Source organism: Triticum urartu, chromosome 5 (genome assembly GCF_003073215.2).
Source record: "Triticum urartu cultivar G1812 chromosome 5, Tu2.1, whole genome shotgun sequence".
NCBI lineage: Eukaryota > Viridiplantae > Streptophyta > Magnoliopsida > Poales > Poaceae > Triticum > Triticum urartu.
In genome coordinates, this window is record NC_053026.1 from 617,129,485 (window position 1) to 617,148,011 (window position 18,527).

The 18,527-nt window shown below is 41.8% G+C and overlaps 2 protein-coding genes and 1 non-coding gene across 3 annotated transcripts; all 3 read left to right on the top strand.

The window, feature by feature from the left end:
* The first annotated feature begins 456 nt into the window (after window positions 1-456).
* Window positions 457-7,351, top strand: LOC125511291 (magnesium-chelatase subunit ChlD, chloroplastic). The gene is made up of 15 exons (XM_048676621.1): window positions 457-758; window positions 1,130-1,308; window positions 1,429-1,513; window positions 1,593-1,909; window positions 2,002-2,125; window positions 2,905-2,997; window positions 4,372-4,467; window positions 4,749-4,913; window positions 4,996-5,193; window positions 5,469-5,624; window positions 5,777-5,884; window positions 6,061-6,195; window positions 6,277-6,438; window positions 6,543-6,663; window positions 6,916-7,351. The coding sequence occupies exons 1-15, from the start codon at window positions 495-497 to the stop codon at window positions 6,996-6,998; spliced, it is 2,286 nt and encodes a 761-aa protein (XP_048532578.1). The 5' UTR covers window positions 457-494; the 3' UTR covers window positions 6,999-7,351.
* A 389-nt stretch (window positions 7,352-7,740) lies between these two features.
* LOC125511290 lies at window positions 7,741-15,409 on the top strand. The gene is made up of 10 exons (XM_048676620.1): window positions 7,741-7,919; window positions 8,079-8,177; window positions 8,511-8,654; window positions 9,455-10,552; window positions 10,662-11,520; window positions 11,631-11,878; window positions 12,057-12,163; window positions 13,765-13,912; window positions 14,143-14,295; window positions 14,709-15,409. Exons 1-10 carry the CDS (start codon window positions 7,881-7,883, stop codon window positions 14,844-14,846), a joined length of 3,033 nt encoding a protein of 1,010 aa, XP_048532577.1. The 5' UTR covers window positions 7,741-7,880; the 3' UTR covers window positions 14,847-15,409.
* A 492-nt stretch (window positions 15,410-15,901) lies between these two features.
* On the top strand, window positions 15,902-15,974 carry TRNAE-CUC. The gene has a single exon. It is a non-coding gene; the product is annotated as a tRNA-Glu (tRNA).
* The last annotated feature ends 2,553 nt before the right edge of the window (window positions 15,975-18,527 follow it).

Below are 18,527 nucleotides of genomic sequence, written 5' to 3' on the forward strand. Positions count from 1 at the left end.
TCTTCGGGGCTATGAAGAAGTGGTTCTGGAGTCTGATAATTTGGAGGTTGTGAATCTCTGGAACTCATGTCACATCTCTCGTGCAGTGGTGGCGCCTATCTTTTCTGAAATTGGGGAGCATGTTCCTTCGTTTAAGTCTTTTGTAGTTTAGCATGTCGATAGGGCAGCCAACGTCCCTGCCCATCTCTGTGCGAAGCAAGCAAGCACTTTAGATGTTACAGAGTGTTGGCTTGATACCACACCAAGTTTTCTTGTAACTAGCCTCTCAGCAGATTTTGCTGAGATTTTGCTGGAGGAGTTGATGTTGAATAAAGAGCTCCCGGTTTCACCCTCAAAAAAAAAAAAGACTATTACATCCTGCCGTTTCCGATCGGACGGCCGTGGATCCCGGAGCGAGAACCACGCGGCCGAGATGCGTGCGATGCGGATCCCCGGGAAACCAGATAAGAAACGATAAGCGCTCCCACGCCCACAGAGGACACTCCCCAGTCCCCATGGCTGCCATGGCCACCGCCCTCTCCGCCTCCCTCCCGCACCTCCCGCCCCGCCGCCTCCCCTCGTCTCCCGCCACCGCGGTATCCCTCGCCCCCCGCGCCCTGCGGCGGCGAGAGGCTCCTCCACGCCTCGCGGCCGTCGCCTCGGCCTCCGAGGTCCTCGACTCCACCAACGGCGCCGTTCCCGCGCCCGCGAGCCCCGCGCCGTCGGGGCAGCAGCAGTACGGACGGGAGTACTTCCCGCTGGCCGCCGTCGTTGGGCAGGTGAGGAGATTTCTTTCGGCCAATTCGTGCTGCCCTGGGTGCTGCTGATTGACTGATTGGGCGGCGGGATTGGTCGCAGCATTTCCCCGAGCTGGTTATGCGCATTAGGCCGTTCTAATCGAGAACTTGTGCCATTTCAACCACAATGTAGAAGTGGCAACAGCCAACACGCACAAAATTTACATGATTTAGAGGCGTTCGCTGAAAATGGCATGCAACTTTTTACGATTTAATCTCAGCAAGGCTTTCTGGAGCTCGAAAATATGGTAGTCAATCATTCACTTGCAAGCTGTAGTTTTCTCCCATGGTTTCCTGCATTGCTGTGTGAACCCAACTTTGTTGTAACTTGTGAATTTCATGTGGTCGTCCAGGATGCAATTAAAACTTCTCTGCTGCTTGGCGCGATTGACCGCGAGGTTGGAGGCATTGCCATCTCCGGGAAGCGCGGGACGGCAAAGACGGTGATGGCCCGCGGCTTGCACGCTATGCTTCCGCCAATCGAAGTGGTCGTTGGCTCAATCGCAAACGCTGACCCCAACATTCCAGAAGAGTAATGTCTTCACAATGCCATATCTGAAAACGCTTTGATCATTTCGTCATCTGATGTTCAGCTTCTTCTTGTTTCTTAAACGTTTCATCAGCTTACTTGATTAAGCTCCTCTTATGGTAGATGGGAGGACCATTTGGCTGACCAAGTGCAGTATGATGCTGATGGTAATGTCAAATCTGAGATTGTCAAAGCACCTTTTGTGCAGGTAAAGCACACCAATTTGGTGTCATAGTATCTTCCCGGATCGTTGTTAGTTTAATAATGCCGCAGGTTTCCTATGACAGATTCCACTTGGTGTAACAGAGGACAGGCTCATTGGGTCTGTTGATGTTGAACAATCAGTGAGATCAGGGACTACTGTGTTTCAACCTGGTCTTCTTGCTGAAGCTCACAGAGGTGTCCTTTATGTGGATGAGATAAATCTATTGGACGACGGCATAAGCAATCTGCTTCTGAATGTCTTGACTGAAGGAGTTAATATTGTGGAAAGAGAGGGAATTAGCTTCCGTCATCCATGCAAACCACTTCTAATTGCTACGTACAACCCGGAGGAAGGATCCGTACGTGAACACTTACTTGATCGTATTGCAATTAATTTAAGGTACTTTAGACTTGAATTGAAAGATTGCTTGCTTATTTACTTTTATTACCAAATTCATGGTTTGTTCATTATCATAATGTTTCATTTCGCAGTGCTGACCTTCCATTGAGTTTTGATGACCGCGTGGCAGCCGTCAATATTGCAACCCAATTTCAGGAGTGTAGCAAAGATGTTTTTAAGATGGTGGAAGAGGAAACTGAGGTTGCAAAAACTCAGGTACTACTGAATAACCGAGTTACTGAGATCATTAACTAACAAAGCTTGCAACCTGTTTTATCAAATCAGAGTAGGGTGCAAACTCCATTTAGTTTTGTTTTTTATTGCGTAGAAAAGACCTTCCAAGAGCATTGTATATGTTAAATCACTCAGTTACAAAATGTCTGGGGTCCACAATTATATAGCTATCAAAGACTCGTGATTACAAAGGAGAAACCAGTGGTCACGTGGAAGCAAGAAATTACGTCTGGCACATGCGCAACACATGCTTGGACTTAAAAAGCATGGACTCTTGCGTTTATAGTGGATGTACTATTAGTTAAACTTGGACTTAATATATATTCCTTCATTTCATATAGATCAATTTAGTTTGTCTGAAATAATGAATTTTATAAAATTACCATTGTAAGATGTGTTGACGCATGAGACAATATTGTCTTCAGTTGTGAAATCAAGGGACATATCTCTCTTTTAACCGCATATTGTCGAGTAAACAAGGTAGGCATATATTAGACAAGAAACACAAAGGATGCATGTCACTCGTCCAGTTGGCATATATAGACAGGACCCACAAATTGTGCTTATATTAGACATGCGCACATATATTGACCACATGACTTCCACTATTTACAACTTTTATCATTTGTTTTGAAGTATGCAAAATCTCAAGTCTAGATTAAAAAGGTAAAAAACAGCGTATATGTAGTGCAAGGCAGTATTTGAGTTAAAATCTGTGTTATGTACTGCTTGTCTCACAATGATAATACATGGTCACTCAGATAATTTTGGCAAGAGAATATCTGAAGGATGTTGCTATCAGCACAGAACAGCTCAAATATCTTGTCATGGAAGCTATACGTGGTGGTTGTCAGGTTAGTTGACTAGTTGAAGCTTGATGTTCTTCCAGCCAATGAGCTTACTTTGAGGCATTGAGCCAACTGTTTGTAGAATCAATGTTGTTTTGTATTATGCGCAGTACTACCAGCTGCAGATAACAGTCAACATATGTAGCCATCATTGGCTACTCTAGTATGTATCATATCATTGGAAATATGCATACCTTCTTTTGTTTGACATTTGACACCATTATTCAAGGTCTTCGGCGAATCTTTTCTCTATATATGTACAACAAATGTAACTGGATCGACTAATCAACCCATTTTCAAGTGTTCCAAACTATTTGAGCTTTTGGCAATAAAGCCAAGGTTACTGATTGTATTTTTACCTTGTCTTAGTAAAGTCGACCCCATTTCCTGTTGTTACCTTCAGTTGCAACATGCCACCTGGGCTATTTCATTATGCTCATTTGGTATGTTATAACCTCGTGTAGTCAACTGGTTATATGTCATAACCAGTGATGTCATTCTAGTTCTACTCCTTCGTTTTTTGGGGGGGAGGGAGGGGGTGGGGCGAATACAGGAAGCCTATAAACAAATATGGAAATACATATTGCTGGAAACGAATACAGAGCGAATACGGTGCGGACATGGATATGAAAGTGAATGCTTGCTGGAACTTGGAGACACCTTCGATGTGAAAGAAAAAAAAAAACTAAGAGACCCCTTGAATCATGCAGAAAAACACAAGCAAATGAGCAAACTTGTTCAATTACTAATATGACTGAATATATACCATGGTTCCCGCTCGGGGGGGGGGGGGGGGGGGGGGGGGGGGCGCTGGGGGGGGGGGGGGGGGGGGGGGGGGGGGGGGGGGGGGGGGGGGATGAGGGCCGTCATCGGTGGAGGATCGAGGGCAGGCAGCTGCGTATGACCCAATGAGGCAGTGACTAGGGAAATGATTGGGAGATTAAGTTTAGGTGTGTTAAGATTAGGGTTGGGTTGGGCCAGGCCAAAGGTATATGGGCTTTTGCCTGTTGGAATGGGCTACATATATGAAAAATGTAAACGGAAAATTCAGCGCCTTTGGATACGAAAATTTCATTTCCGCACGTGTTCCTCAAGGAAACGTCATTCCATGTTTGTTTCCGTTTCTGTTTCCATATTTTCTCTACGTTTCCATTTTTTCTGTGGAACTGGCGGAAAGATTCCGCACCGTTGTCATCCCTAATGGCCTAATCTAGATGCTACACACTTACACAGCTATACCTGTTTGGCGTCCATCACACCAACATATTGCTTGTTGAGACAGTTATGCTTATTTATTGTGGTTAATGCTGAGTTGGAAAGTTAAAATGAATGTGTTTTCATATTTATATATTAATTTCTGAGTCTTGAAATTTGTTGCAGGGGCACCGGGCTGAGTTGTATGCTGCTCGAGTGGCAAAATGTCTTGCTGCCATGGAAGGACGTGAAAAAGTTTTCGCGGAGGACCTTAAGAAAGCTGTTAAGTATTTTTATGCTTGCGGATTCTTCATTAAGTAATGAAGCAACAAACCCCATGGAATTTCAGTTGACTGTTTCTTCCATCTCTTAACTTGACTGTTCCAAATGAAGTTTACTGTGTCTGGTTGTTAAGAATAAAATATAAAGTAGCATGGAAATTTTAGTGCTGGCATAACTCATTTTTTTTCTTTCTTTTGCTATGCTATTTCTGTTTGCACCTGTGTCAAAAAAATTGAAGTGTGTTCTACTTAATATTTGACACACATGGCATCTTCTTGCAGGTAGAGCTAGTTATTTTACCTCGTTCTATCATATCTGATAACCCACAAGAGCAGCAAAACCAACCGCCTCCACCTCCACCTCCACCACCTCCACAAAATCAAGATAATGCAGAAGATCAAGATGAGAAGGAGGAAGATGATGAGAAGGATGAGGAGGAAAAGGAGGTTGAATTTTATGATTGAGCAACCCGTACTTGATGCCTATTCATTTGTTTCTTAGAGCTCATTAGTTGTTGTTTTCTGACAGGATGATGACGAAGAAAACGAAAAACAAGATGACCAGATACCCGAGGAGTTTATTTTTGATGCTGAAGGTGGACTAGTAGATGATAAGCTCCTTTTCTTTGCTCAGCAAGCACAAAGAAAAAAAGGAAAGGCTGGGCGAGCAAAAAATGTCATATTCTCAGAAGACAGGGGCCGATACATTAAGCCTATGCTTCCAAAGGTCTCAAGTTTTACCTCGTCAACACTGCAACTCTAAACACTTGATTGTTCAAACATTCCTGAATCCATTCTCGTGTTTGTTTCTTTATGCAAATAATGCTTTGGCACTTCTCCTTATCTAGGTCTGTTTTATTGCATTTTGAATTCCTCTGATGCCTCCCGGTCTTTTCCATTAATTTTACTGATATAGCAGACACCTTCCTTTGTAATATCACTCCTATGCTTGGTACCCTTTCTCACCAAATTGGTTCATCTAAACAGTTCATTCTGTTGTAGGGTCCAGTCAGGAGATTAGCTGTTGACGCGACACTTCGAGCAGCTGCACCATACCAAAAACTGCGGAGAGAGAAAAGTCTTGACAAGACAAGAAAAGTTTTTGTTGAAAAGACTGACATGAGAGCCAAGAGAATGGCTCGAAAAGCCGGTGCTCTGGTCTGTCTCTCTCTCGCTCTCTCTCTCCACATTTGCTTGTGCAATTTCATGGGAATATGTATATTAGGCCAGTCATGTTTTATGTATGTGGCAAAGCAGATTTATCTTACCACGAGACTTCACAACTCTGTTTGGACTTATTCTCATGACAGGTCATATTTGTTGTGGACGCTAGTGGCAGCATGGCTCTGAACCGCATGCAGAATGCCAAAGGTGCAGCATTGAAGTTGCTTGCAGAAAGTTACACAAGCAGAGATCAGGTACTACTGAAATGTGAAAATTTAGCATTAGAATTTGCCATCTTTTTTTAGTGATTAGCATTTGTTACTTGCTGCGTACCTTGTAAGACACCTCCATTTGTGCTTCCCCTCCAGGTAATCATCGTTATATGGACAGTTTGTGCACTAACTTTAGCTTCCATTTTGGCATCCCTCAGGTTGCAATTATTCCCTTCCGTGGAGACTATGCTGAAGTTCTACTTCCACCATCAAGATCCATTGCAATGGCTCGCAAACGTCTTGAAAAGCTACCATGCGGTGGCGGTTCTCCTTTAGCTCATGGCCTGAGTACAGTAAGAACCAAGAACTGCGTTGAATTCTTCTGTAATGCCAGGACATTATAATCTGGATAACATTGTGGATTCTACTTCAAGGCTGTCAGAGTGGGATTGAACGCTGAAAAGAGTGGCGACGTTGGGCGTATCATGATCGTTGCAATCACCGATGGAAGAGCTAATGTATCACTGAAGAAATCCAATGACCCAGAAGCTGCCGCTGCTTCAGACGCACCAAGACCATCTACTCAAGAATTGAAGGTACCACTCTTATCCTAACACCAAACAATGTATCCTTGGGCCATCATTTTGAAGTTTCCTGCTGTGTTCAAAAGGCACTGAAGAATTTGTTTCCTCTTTGCAAGGATGAGATACTTGATGTGTCTGCAAAAATATTCAAGGCAGGAATGTCGCTTCTCGTCATCGATACCGAGAACAAGTTTGTATCTACGGGATTCGCCAAGGAAATTGCAAGGGTTGCCCAAGGTATTCTCAACACTACATCAGAATAATTACACTACTCGATCTGAAACCTGTAGGAAACCATGCCTGTTCTTGTTTTGATTTTTTTAACGCATTTTCATGGTATAAGGTAATATGAGTGGAGTCCGAGGAACCTTGTCGCCACTTAAAAAGATACACCTGCCATCTTCATCACTAACTATAAGCACCGACATACCGTAAATTAGTTATCTGCATAACCTTCCATGAACACAGCTTCTTTCCTTGCTGTGCCAGGGAAATACTACTACCTGCCAAATGCTTCGGACGCCGTGATTTCCGCTGCCACTAAGACCGCGCTGGCGGACTTGAAGAGCTAGAGAGCGATCTCGGAGCATCGATCGCCCCCGCCCAATTGTTGTTTGTACCTTCTGGTGATACAAGTCGTTCGTGCAGTAATTTGTGCAGCTGTCCTTAGTCCTTTCTGTAACTTTTTTTTGGGGCGTGCGTTTCAGCTCTTATGACCCAATTTTGGTGTAGGTTTTCTTGTCTTCTTTCTTTCTCTTTTACCAGCACCAGCAGGGCTAAAATCCGAGCATAACTTAGTGTAAATGTCGGAATTCTCCCACTGGCTCTCCGATAATTGGCCCTGTAAATCTACTGCTGTTAATTTTCGAGGCAGAAATGCGCTGCTGTTGGGTGTCACTAAATAACATTCCTTCATTTTTGTAAAGCACATGAACTGATATTTCTTTCTAAAATTATGCGAAGAAAATTACCACTGGTGACAGCGTGGTTATGATGTGTTTACCCGAAAAAAATTGATGCTGTTGAGTATCACGAAATAATATTTCCTTTTTAAATGCAAAAATAAGTGTGGGAAGGAAATTGTTACCTTTGGCAGAGCGTGGTTGATAACAGTAACAAATTTCCTACAAAAGGCACCCTGAAAATAGATCCAGCAGAAAATTGCGGCCCAGGCCCATGCCTCGGCGGCACCAGGCCGGGCCCACCTGTCAGACGGTACAGCGGGGAGAAAGGGGGAGACCTTGCTGTCATTTTTATTTGCCTAAAAAAAATGCTGTCATTTTTATGGCGCGAACCGCTGCGGTGGGCGGTGGCGGGAGACGGAGGAGAGAGAGGCTTATCAAGCAAGCCAGATTTAGTACAGAAAGTAAACCAGAAGACCCCCCGCCCCTCCCTCCACTCCTCTCCTCTCGTGGCGGCGCCACCCAGCCGCAGCCGGCGACTGCCGGGCCGCCATGTCGACCTGCGCCTACCACTCGCCGCGCTTCTCTGAGGTCTCTCTCTCTCTCTCTCTCTCTCTCTCTCTCTCTCTCTCTCTCTCTCTCTCTCTCTCTCTCTCTCTCTCTCTCTCGGTTGGGCGGGGGGGGGGAGATGTGAACTGTTTGGGACGCGCCCTCTTCTGACGCCCTTTCGGGCTTCTTCGAGTTCTTCAGGATGACGCGTGGCTCCCGCAATGGCTTCAGCCGCATCGGCAGCCGACGGCCGGCGAGCACCGAAGAGACAGCCCCGGCGTGTCGTCGCCGCCTTGTGAGGTGCTTTTCTCGCCTGATTTGCGCGTCGATTGGTGCTAACCTTGTACGCTCTGAGTTTCTTATTCTCTGATTACCCAACACTTGCAAGCGCCTTGCTATTTCCTTTGAGCATGTTACAGAAAGGGGGAAATCCCCGGTTCGAATCCTTTTTGCCAACTATCCCACCTTATCGACAATAACTCAAAACTGGTGATTGGTCATTGGCATGAAATGGCATACGATTGAATTGGATCTGAATGCATTTGGTGTGATTGTGCATGTTTATCTATATACGTTTCTCGGTGCACTGTCTGTTCTCATCTGGTGTAGTGTGTTCTCTTCACTGAACTGCAGGACTGTGTGTGCATTGTGGACCCTGCACAAGAGCAACGGAGTTGTCGGAATGCCGCCGTAAGTGCTGATGGTTACAGCCGGTTCCGTCTGCATCTGTCGGGAGACGAGGATACACCTGCTGAAAATACTCCAACAGGCAGAGAGGTAGGCTAAGATTCTTGATGCTAATCACTGAAGTTTGGTCACAACTTAGGGTGTTGTCATTCTGTTTGATCAAATAATTCAGGAGATGGTAGTACATGTACCTGTAGCTGTAGCCTTTAATGATTCAATCCTGCATAACAGTTATGGATCTGTCGATTTCTTCTTTGCCCCGAGTTACATTATTTGTTCCAGGGATGCACACTTGTACAGCGTACTTACTTTTGTTCTGTCCGTAATCTTCCATTGAATGGGGAAAGAATAAAATTGTAGGTTCAGGGCCTCTTTGATTAGCAGATTGCAAAAACACAGGAGTAGGAAAAATGTAATGTAGGATTGAAATGACGTGCCCATTGGATTCCTATAGGATTTGAGTTTGTTTGATTGTATCACAGGAAAAACAAAGGATTTCTTCCAAGAGGTTGGAGTGGATGCTAGAATTCCTATGAATTGTAGTTGACATGAGGAAAAAATCCTATGGGATTCAATCCTGCGAATCAAACGATCAACGCAGGAAAAATTCCTAAGGATTCTAATCCTTCAAAAATCCTATGAAAATCCTTTGAATCAAAGAGGCCCTCAGTATGCCATTTTCATCTTGCCTACCGTGTATTTTTCATATGTGCTTATGAATAATGGGGTTCTGAACATTGTGCATGTGTTTTCATTTTACGAGTGAACAAGTTAGTATAGTAGCAAACATAGGCTTGTAACAGCCAAAATAATTGGCTCTTCCTCTGCTGCACAAACATAATCTTCTTGTCGTGTGCTGTTATAACATGGGTTGAATTTCCCCCCTCCAGGTGCTGCCTTTCTCTCTGCACCTTTCTTCAGAAAGTGCAGCACAACTCTCCTCAGTTCAAGCCAATGTTAGCCCTCAGATTCTAAACTCTGGTGCATGCAAAGGACCGTTCAAGGGCTCTTATGTTGATGGTCAAGTACAAGAGATCAAAGCTGTACAAGAGGCTAAAAGCATTAAGGATAATAAGCAACTAGAAGTTGGTAGAGTGGCTAGCAAGGATATCTCCTCAGTTCAAGCCAATGTTAGCCCACAGATTCTGAATTCTGGTACATGCAAAGGACCATTAAAGGACTCTTATGTTGATGGTCAAGCACAAGAGATCAAAGCTGTGCAAGAGGCTAAAGGCCTTAAGGATGATACACAACAAGGAGTCCGTAGAGTGGCTAGCAAGGATGTCACTAAACCACTTGGTGCAAGAAAACATCAACCATCTGGTGGAAAAGTTGATGTTCAGAAGCTCCGTAAGGCAGATGCTAATGATGCGGTTGAGCTATCTATTGCTGCTTCTGAGGCTATGGTTATTGCAGAAATGATACTTGATGATTGCCAGCCTGATAAGTTGACTGCAGCTGCCCTCGAAGCTGCTCTGCGTGTAAAGGAAGCTCGGAAACAGTGTTTTCTTGAGGAAACAGAACATGATAGTGGATCCTTTCAAAATGATCGGGATGAGAGCGATTGGCTTGCAGAATTGGATGAGATCGAAATGCTTGATGTATTTGAAGATGTTGGCCTGTGTACTGTTCAAACTGCTTGTTCATCTCAAGGCCACAACACAACTAACTTGAAACAGAGCATCTCTCAGCCTAGTTGTGCCCCACATGATGTAGACATTTGTTCTTCCGAGGAGCAAAATAAAGAATGGCACAGCCAAGATGCTTATACCAGTGACCATGTACCTGATTCTTTGGCAGAGAATAGTTCTGCTGGTACGCTAGTAAAAGAATCAAGTCCAGGATGTGTTTCTATAAAGCAACTAGCTCAAGATAAAGCAATCTCTTGCTCGAGAAATGAGGAAGCTGCTTTCGAGAAGTTGACTCAAAACAACCGTGCTTTTACTGAGAACTTGAGGAATCCAGTAAGAGGTCAAAATATCACAAAGGTAAATTTGTTGCCCATGAACATTTTTTTATAACAAACTTAATGGATCATATGCCTATCTCATTCAGCACTCTTCATCTATGTAATTACAATGTAAAATATATTTCCAGGAAGCTGGAAGAATTGTTGAAGAGACGAAGTTTGGTGGTCGTGCAAGGAAGCATATAAGGACTAGCTTCATTTCTGAGTCAATGGATAGCATGAATGAGTGCTCTCCTGCACCTAGAGCGACATCGACAGAAATGGTTGCCTCTTCAAGAGCATCTTTTCTCCAAAAGAATGAAGGTTTCCATGGAGAGGTTCAAAGTGCAGAGTCGTGCCATCAAGTAGTATGTTCAAGCTTATCACCTGAGGATCCTCTCTGTTCATTTGTTCCGTGTAGCATATCTTGCAATGAAGTATCCACTAGTCAACCTCCTGAATGTAAACAGAGGAATGAGGAAAACAGTGAACCAGTATATCGCAAGGAATCTCTGAAGAATGACCTAGATGTAGAAGCCGGTCCATCTTCTGTGCCGTTAGATAAGGTACAAGAATCTAATCCATGGAGGCGAAGAACACATAGTTCCCTCAGGCCTTTTAGCATGCTAGGACCTATATCAAACATCTCGGGAGGTAGTCTGGCTCATAATGATGTTAATGTGGCAGTTTGTCAGAAGGAGAGAAGCGCACCGATAATCTTAAATAAGAAGATACAGCGTATCCGAGCCTCTAATCAGTTCACTGAAAACAATGCTGAAGCTGGAAGCTTGAACGAATTTTCTTTGGTTCAGAAGAAGTCATCTGATGCTCAAGATGATAACGAGCATCACAACAAAGAGCAATATATCCCATCAGAAGTTTTGCCTCAACCCACAACATATTTGAGTGTTGGTAAACGAGGCCTTAAAAGAAAAGGACCCCAATTGTTGAATGCTAAACTTAGTACTAGACAAACCAAGAGCAGAAGGGTTAAATCTCGATTCAGTTGTAAGTTCTGGTTTATGTTCTCTTATGCTAGATATGTACTGTATATCGTGGGTAAATATATGCACGGTCATTACATACTTTTGGTGACCCTCACTCTTGTATCTTTGCAGGGTCTGAAAGCAGAGTTGCTGACATGCAGGAGCCCAGGGAATGCACTAGCAAAAAAGAAGCCATATTTCATGGACTAGAGTTCTTGGTGACTGGATTTCAAAGTCATAAGGAGAAAGAGATTGTGTCTGTAATACGGAAATTTGGAGGTTGTGTTCTTTCTAAAGTGCCACCCTGTCCATTTGATAAAAAAAGCAAGCTTGCAGAGCTCGTGAGGTGGAAGCCTCCTGTAGTTCTTTCCCCTAAAAAGGTTTGTTATAGCTGGATACCATCTATCGTTCATCATGTATCATTTTATAGTTTTAGTATATGCTGTAGCCTGTAGGAGAAATTGGTGTAGGGCTGTAGGCTCCCATTTAAAATTACACATTCTTTTTTTTTTTACAGTACCAAATTGCACTGTGTCTGATAGGTGTTTGTTGCAACAGGTATCAACAGCTAAGTTCTTATATGGTTGTGCTACCGATTCCTGGATTTTGAATTCCAATTGGCTTTTTGATTCTCTTCAAGCTGGTTTACTGTTGCCACCTGGAAAGTAAGCAATGACACCTTGCAGCACACCTATCTTGTGAAAATGGAATTTTAAACTTTATCACATCTTTGTTCATGAAAGCTTCAGTTTTCATATCTTTCTTGAAGCAGTTGAGGGAAAATTACTAAACACCTTAAAAGTGTATATGCATTTTGAGATCTGTCATCCGATGCCAAGCTCTTCTAAGAAATGAAAGATATTTCATTTGGTGGGCTAAATTATCTTCCCCTAATAATAAAGCAAATAGTGCTTCTGGTCGTACGTCATTAGAATTACCCACGAACTTGACACAAATTACCCACCATGCCACCCATAAGTGAAAAAACGGTTCGGTTTTTCTCAAAGTCCCGTTCGATTTGGTTCTTATAAAGGATATCCTCATATAACACACTTGAAGGTGTAGCGTAGTGCGCCTGTGGCTAATGCCTTGGTCCTCCAGCGGGGAGACTTGTGTTCGATCCTAGGTTCTGCCCCATTTTTTCTCTTTTTTGCGAACCCTCCCCCCCTGCCCCCGCGTTAATGGACCGGCCCATGCGTATGTTTTTTCAGTTCGCATTTTGTTTGTTCGTTTCTCATTTCTGTTTTGTGTTTTCCTTCTATAAATTAATTATTAGGGATTTCCAAAAATTCAAAAGGTTGCGAGTTTTTTTTAAGAAACATAAAACGTTTGTGAATTCAAAAAATGTTCTGGAAAACATAAAATGTTCATGATTTAAAAGAAACTCCTGTTTTTCATTTCGTTTTTTGCCTTTTTTTCTCATTTCTGTTTTTGTTTTCTCGTTTTTCAATTAATTCGGGATTTCAAAAATTTAAAAGCTTGTGAGTTTTGATTTTTTTTTGAGAAATCATAAAAATTCCATGAATTCAGAAAATGGTCGGGAAATCAAAATGTTCGCAATTTCTAAAAAATATTTGCATATCATAAAGAAATTCTCGATTTCAGAAAAATATGTTCATGAAATAAAATAATGTTCATGATTCTTAGAAAATGCTTGTGTATTTAACATGCTTTCCGAAATTGGAAAAAATGACCATGAAATTTTAGAAAAGGATCACAAAAAAATTCAAACAGATCCATTGAAATAGATACGTAAATAACGAACAAAACATACCATCGCTTACATAAACTTTTTGAGGAGATCTGGAGAGGTTGTTTTATTATTTTATTTAGTCCATCACACATCGGGTAAAAAAAGTCCATATCTCATCGTGACATGATTTTGACGTACTTTATGAAGTGACATTTTAAAAGTCCATATCTCATTCTGGCATAATTTGCATAATCTGATTCTTTTTCTCCCGTGGCAACGCACGGGCCTATTTGCTAGTCCAAACTTAAACTCAAGCAACATAGGATTCCTAAGAACTATCTTTTTAAATGGTTATTATCTAAACACTGACACGATTAATTAGCTTAATTGTTCATACTGTAATTCTGAATATTTCACATACACCACATGGAAAGTTTATTCTGAATATTGTTTATCCTAGCTTTATTTTCAGCAACTAAAAATTCAGCGAGGAACATTTGCTCTGTTGTCCATATGGATTAAGTTAAAATACTTTGTTCTTGATGCTCAACTTTTGATATACCCTTTTGCTAGGTATTTAATTCGACAAAGGCATACAGTGGAGATTTCAACATTTGGCCAATCAGTTTACCTAAGAAATAATAAATTGGTATTTCATGGAGTAGGATTCTTGATCCACGGCAAAATCAGCTTCTGTTCAAAATTTTCGAACATTATCAAGGTATGTTGCAAGCCTGGTGAGAAAACATGGTGGATGACCTACTAATCAAGCAATATTTTTTAGTGAACTGTAATACATCATATACTGTTGTCATAGTTAAGAGGCATTGTTTTAGTTCACTCTTAATTTGATATATCTGATTTTTAATACTGGTTGTGTCAGATATATACATGACTAGTTTCCTTGTCTACATGATGTGGCCCTTACATTATAGTATTTGTATTCCACAGCATGGAGGTGGCCAAGTTTTTGTATCTCTTCAAGGATTAATTCAAAGCTTGAAGGATAAAAGTTGTTCTCGCGGAATCATTCTTGTTGCAAATGAGGCGAGCGCATCACGTCATCTAAGTCATTGTGGGCTGGAACATGACATAAAAACAGCGGTTAGTTGAATTTTGAATGTAGAAACTGTTAGAGTTATATAAGTAAATACAGAAATGACTGAATATAAGCAGCAACTGCTCAGATAGAGTAGACTGTCTTTCAATGTTTGAATACTAGCTCTACAAGTAAATATAGAGAAGTAACTTGTCACAACATATCTTAATCCATTGTCTACCTCTCGTAATTCAGTTATGTTGTTTCATCTAGACCTTCTATAAAACTCAACTGATTAGGATCCGAACGGCTTGCTTCCCTGCTGCCAATAAGACATGTTTACTTGATTCACATTATACATGGCTGTATCGCTGTATTTACCATTCAAATGTTTCCCTACGCTTTATCCTTTTTTCCCAAACTGGTATTTGTCATCTCCAGTGCCTCTAATTCTCCTGTATCTCTCTCTCTCTCGCAGCCAGCAAGCTGGATCATAGGCAGTCTGTTTTCTGGGAAGCTGATTCACCTGAAGAAAGACCGGTGCGCCCCATTCCGGCGGATTAAGATGCCATTATTCCAACAACAGCGTGCATTTGAGATGAGTCAAGAAATATAATTCTTGTCACGAAATGCCTGGAGCACCATCATCGTCCAATTGCAAGCAAAGTTTTCAAAGGCATGTTTCTGTCAGACTTGGATTCGCCTGTGCTGCGCAGCCTGCGCTAAGGCCTAAGGCTGATGCCTGTGTGTCTTTCATCATTTTTTGCGTCCGTAATGGTGATGTGGTAGTGGTACACAGCTGCCCATATTTGAAGAATTCCAAGGGCTAAACTATGGAGGCAGATTACGTTTAGGCATTTGTCCTTAAGCTATATTGCTCCTGTTATTTTATTCTGGGGACTGTTGTTCATTTCCCGAACACCGTGACGTTCACTGGAGATTGTACTCTTCTTAGAAATCGGCAGCTAAGCAATCTGTAGGGCATGATATGTTTTCTTTAGATCAATATAAGCTTTTCGCCCTGTTTCATTTTATTTAAATCAACAATGCTTTTCTGCAGATGGACTAGTCCAGACTTTGTGTATATCAATCTCCTTGCATGTATTTATAAGATATTGTTTTGTTGTAAGTTGTAAATACAATGCTAGAGAAATATTATGGATAAATTTTTTTTGTTGATTTAAATTGAGAATACAGTGCTAGGGTGTGTTTTAGCTTTATTTTGGGGCTGTGTTGCAGTGCTTAGAACTTCAGTGATGGTTCTTTTCTGGCTCTGTGGCTATGGCCAGATTGTTCTGTTTTGCGCTGTAAAGTTTCTTTTTAACCACCAGCAAAAAAAAGTTTCTTTTTAACCTTTCTGGTTCCCTAATGTCCTGACCAAACCCTTTTGGGGGGACTAGTGGGGCGCCCTATGTTACCGGTTTCTCATGATAAATGAAACTGGGAGATATGCATCGTAATTCGGAAGAGAAAAGTTGTTGATTCATAATATTTCACTGCCTATTGCCGCTGTTCAAGTAAATACAGTATAATTTATCTATTTGGACAAAGGAATACATATGGATATGGCTGTATTAACCTTGGCTCAAAGGGCGTGGTTAGATAGTCTTACCTTGACTGAAACTAAAACTGGCAACAATATTAACTCGGCTGTAACAAGTCTGAACGTGATCCGTCGTAGTCTAGGTGGTTAGGATACTCGGCTCTCACCCGAGAGACCCGGGTTCAAGTCCCGGCGACGGAATTCCTTTTTTTTTGTTTCTCTACGCAAATGGTTCAGACACAAAAAATGGGCACGCATGTGAAATGCGCCGGTTGGGTACAGCATTTTTGGGCTGATGGATCTACACTAACAATATCTGATGAATGATGGCGTCGTGGACTAAGACGGTGCGTTTGCAGGGCGCTTTGGTGGGCGAAGGCCGCAAAGCGGGAGGCGGCAGCCTCATTGAGCTGCTGAGCAGCCAGCATAATTGCGGTTCGCACGGGCCACTCGTGCCTTGCACAATCATTACCCTCTTCTCACCCCTATATGCCATTATGATGATGCAATGTGTTGCCTACATATGTTTTTTTTTTTGCGGGTGATGTTGCCTACATATGTTGTAAGTACTCATCAGTGGAGGTGGAGCACACACACTCTTCCTTTCACATCTCTCTTTGTTTTGTCCACATCTAATGTCCGTAAGTGAACACTAATTCTCTCTCCTTTTTTTTTTCTTGCAGTGGAACTTCTCCCTACTTTGTCCACGTCACTAGAAAATTCCTCTGATTTTATTACAATTGCCAACTAAAAGCGTGATTGAAGCAAACGAGGTGACCATAGCATGATATCATCGAATCCGCGGGTGGATGGATTCGGGAGTAGGATGTGTCATCATCCATCCATGTCGTCAACTTCTTACCTTGCAAACCGTGTTTTCATTGTCATCGATAGTGACACCAGGAATGATGTAGACCGCCAAAGATCTCCCTTTTCTCCCAATATCAGTTGTATTGTTCGTTACAACATAAAAATATATAAGAGAGAAAATTCAAAAAAAAAAAAACTACATGTGAAAGAAAATTCGTTTTCAACCAACTCTCGCCATGGATGTTGGTTTCTAGGAAGTTGGTGGTATATGATATAGTCAAGCAAGGATAAAAATATCAAGATGCAGAACTCGTCAGAGAAGAACAAAAATATATTTAAAATGACATTAGAGACCTAAATTTAAACTAAAAACAACGGCAGTGCTGGAGAAGGGGCTAGAGGGCTGGCACCGGACGACGCAGGGGTTGTCCTCTAATATAGCATAGTCCCCACTTGTTTTGGTGATGGCTAGAGTAGATACTTTTTTGGTTAGACAATAAATTTAGGTGGCCGCATCATGATATCATCAAATCCATGGGTGGATGGAAGTGAGAGTAAGATGTATTATCATACATCCATCTCGTCCACTCCTAACCTTGCAAACCGTGTATTCACTAATGGTGACACCACGAATGAAGTGGACCATCAAAGATCCCTCTTTTCTCCCAATATTGGTTGTATTGTTCATTACAACATAAAAATATATAAGCGGAAAATTCAAAAGAAAAATATAAGAGAATATTTGTTTGCAACTAACTTGCCATGGATGTCAGCTTCTAGGAAGCTGGTGATATAATTAGCCAAGGATAAAAATATACCCCGATAGAGAACACATGAGAGAATAGAAAAAACAATGCTTCCTCCTATCCATATTAATGGTTGCTCTTTTAGTACAACAAATTAATATGGATCGGGGAGAGTAAAAAGAATGAAATTAGAGATCTAAAATTAAACTAAAAATAAAGGCCACTTGCCCACTAAATGACAGCGATAATGCTCGAGAAGAGGCAGGAGGGACCAACACCAGACAACTAAGGGGTTCTCCTCTAGTATCATAATCCCCACTTCTTTTCGGCGAGGGTGAGAGTAGACATTTTTTGGTTAGACAATAAATTTAGGTAAATGTAGCATGATACCATCAAATCCATGGGTGGATGGATGTGAGAGTAAGATGTATCATAATCCATCCATGTCGTCAACTCCTTACCTTGCAAACCGTGTATTCACTGTTAGCGACGGTGACACTATGAATAAAGTTGAGCGTCAAAGATCTCTTGTTTCTCCCAAAACTTGTTGTATTGTTCATTACCGCATGAAACTATATAAGAGAAAATTCGCTTGCAGACGACTCGCCATGGATGTCAGTTTCCACGAAATCAGAAGTATGATAAAATCAGCCAAGAATAGAAATACCCGGATGGAGAACTCAACAGAGAAGAATAGAAAAAACCAACTCCCACCATTCTATAACTCTTGCCATGGTTTTAGTTCACATTTGAGCTAAAACCATGACAAGAATTATTAAACAAGGGAGTAGAACATAATAATTGAAATTGGAGACATAAATTTACACTAAAATTAAAGGCTCACTAGAGAAGAGGCGAGAGGTACCGGCAACGGACAACGGAGGGGTTCTCCTCTAGTAGCATGATCCTCATTTTTTGGCAAGGGCTAGAGTAGATATAATACAATGGTAATGTCAGTCGCTCAATTTTTTATTCCACTCGTTACTGCAGAAACAACTATAGCAGCCATCTTACCCAAGTTGGTACAAAACACTCTTCCTTTTACATCTCTTTGTTTTGTCCACATCTAATGTTCGTAAGGGAACACTAATTCATTTTATTGCTTATAAGAACATCCCTTTGTTTTGTCCATATCACTAGAATTCTTCTATGTACTTTTTGAGAAAAATCCTCTGGTTTGATTATAATTGCCAACCAA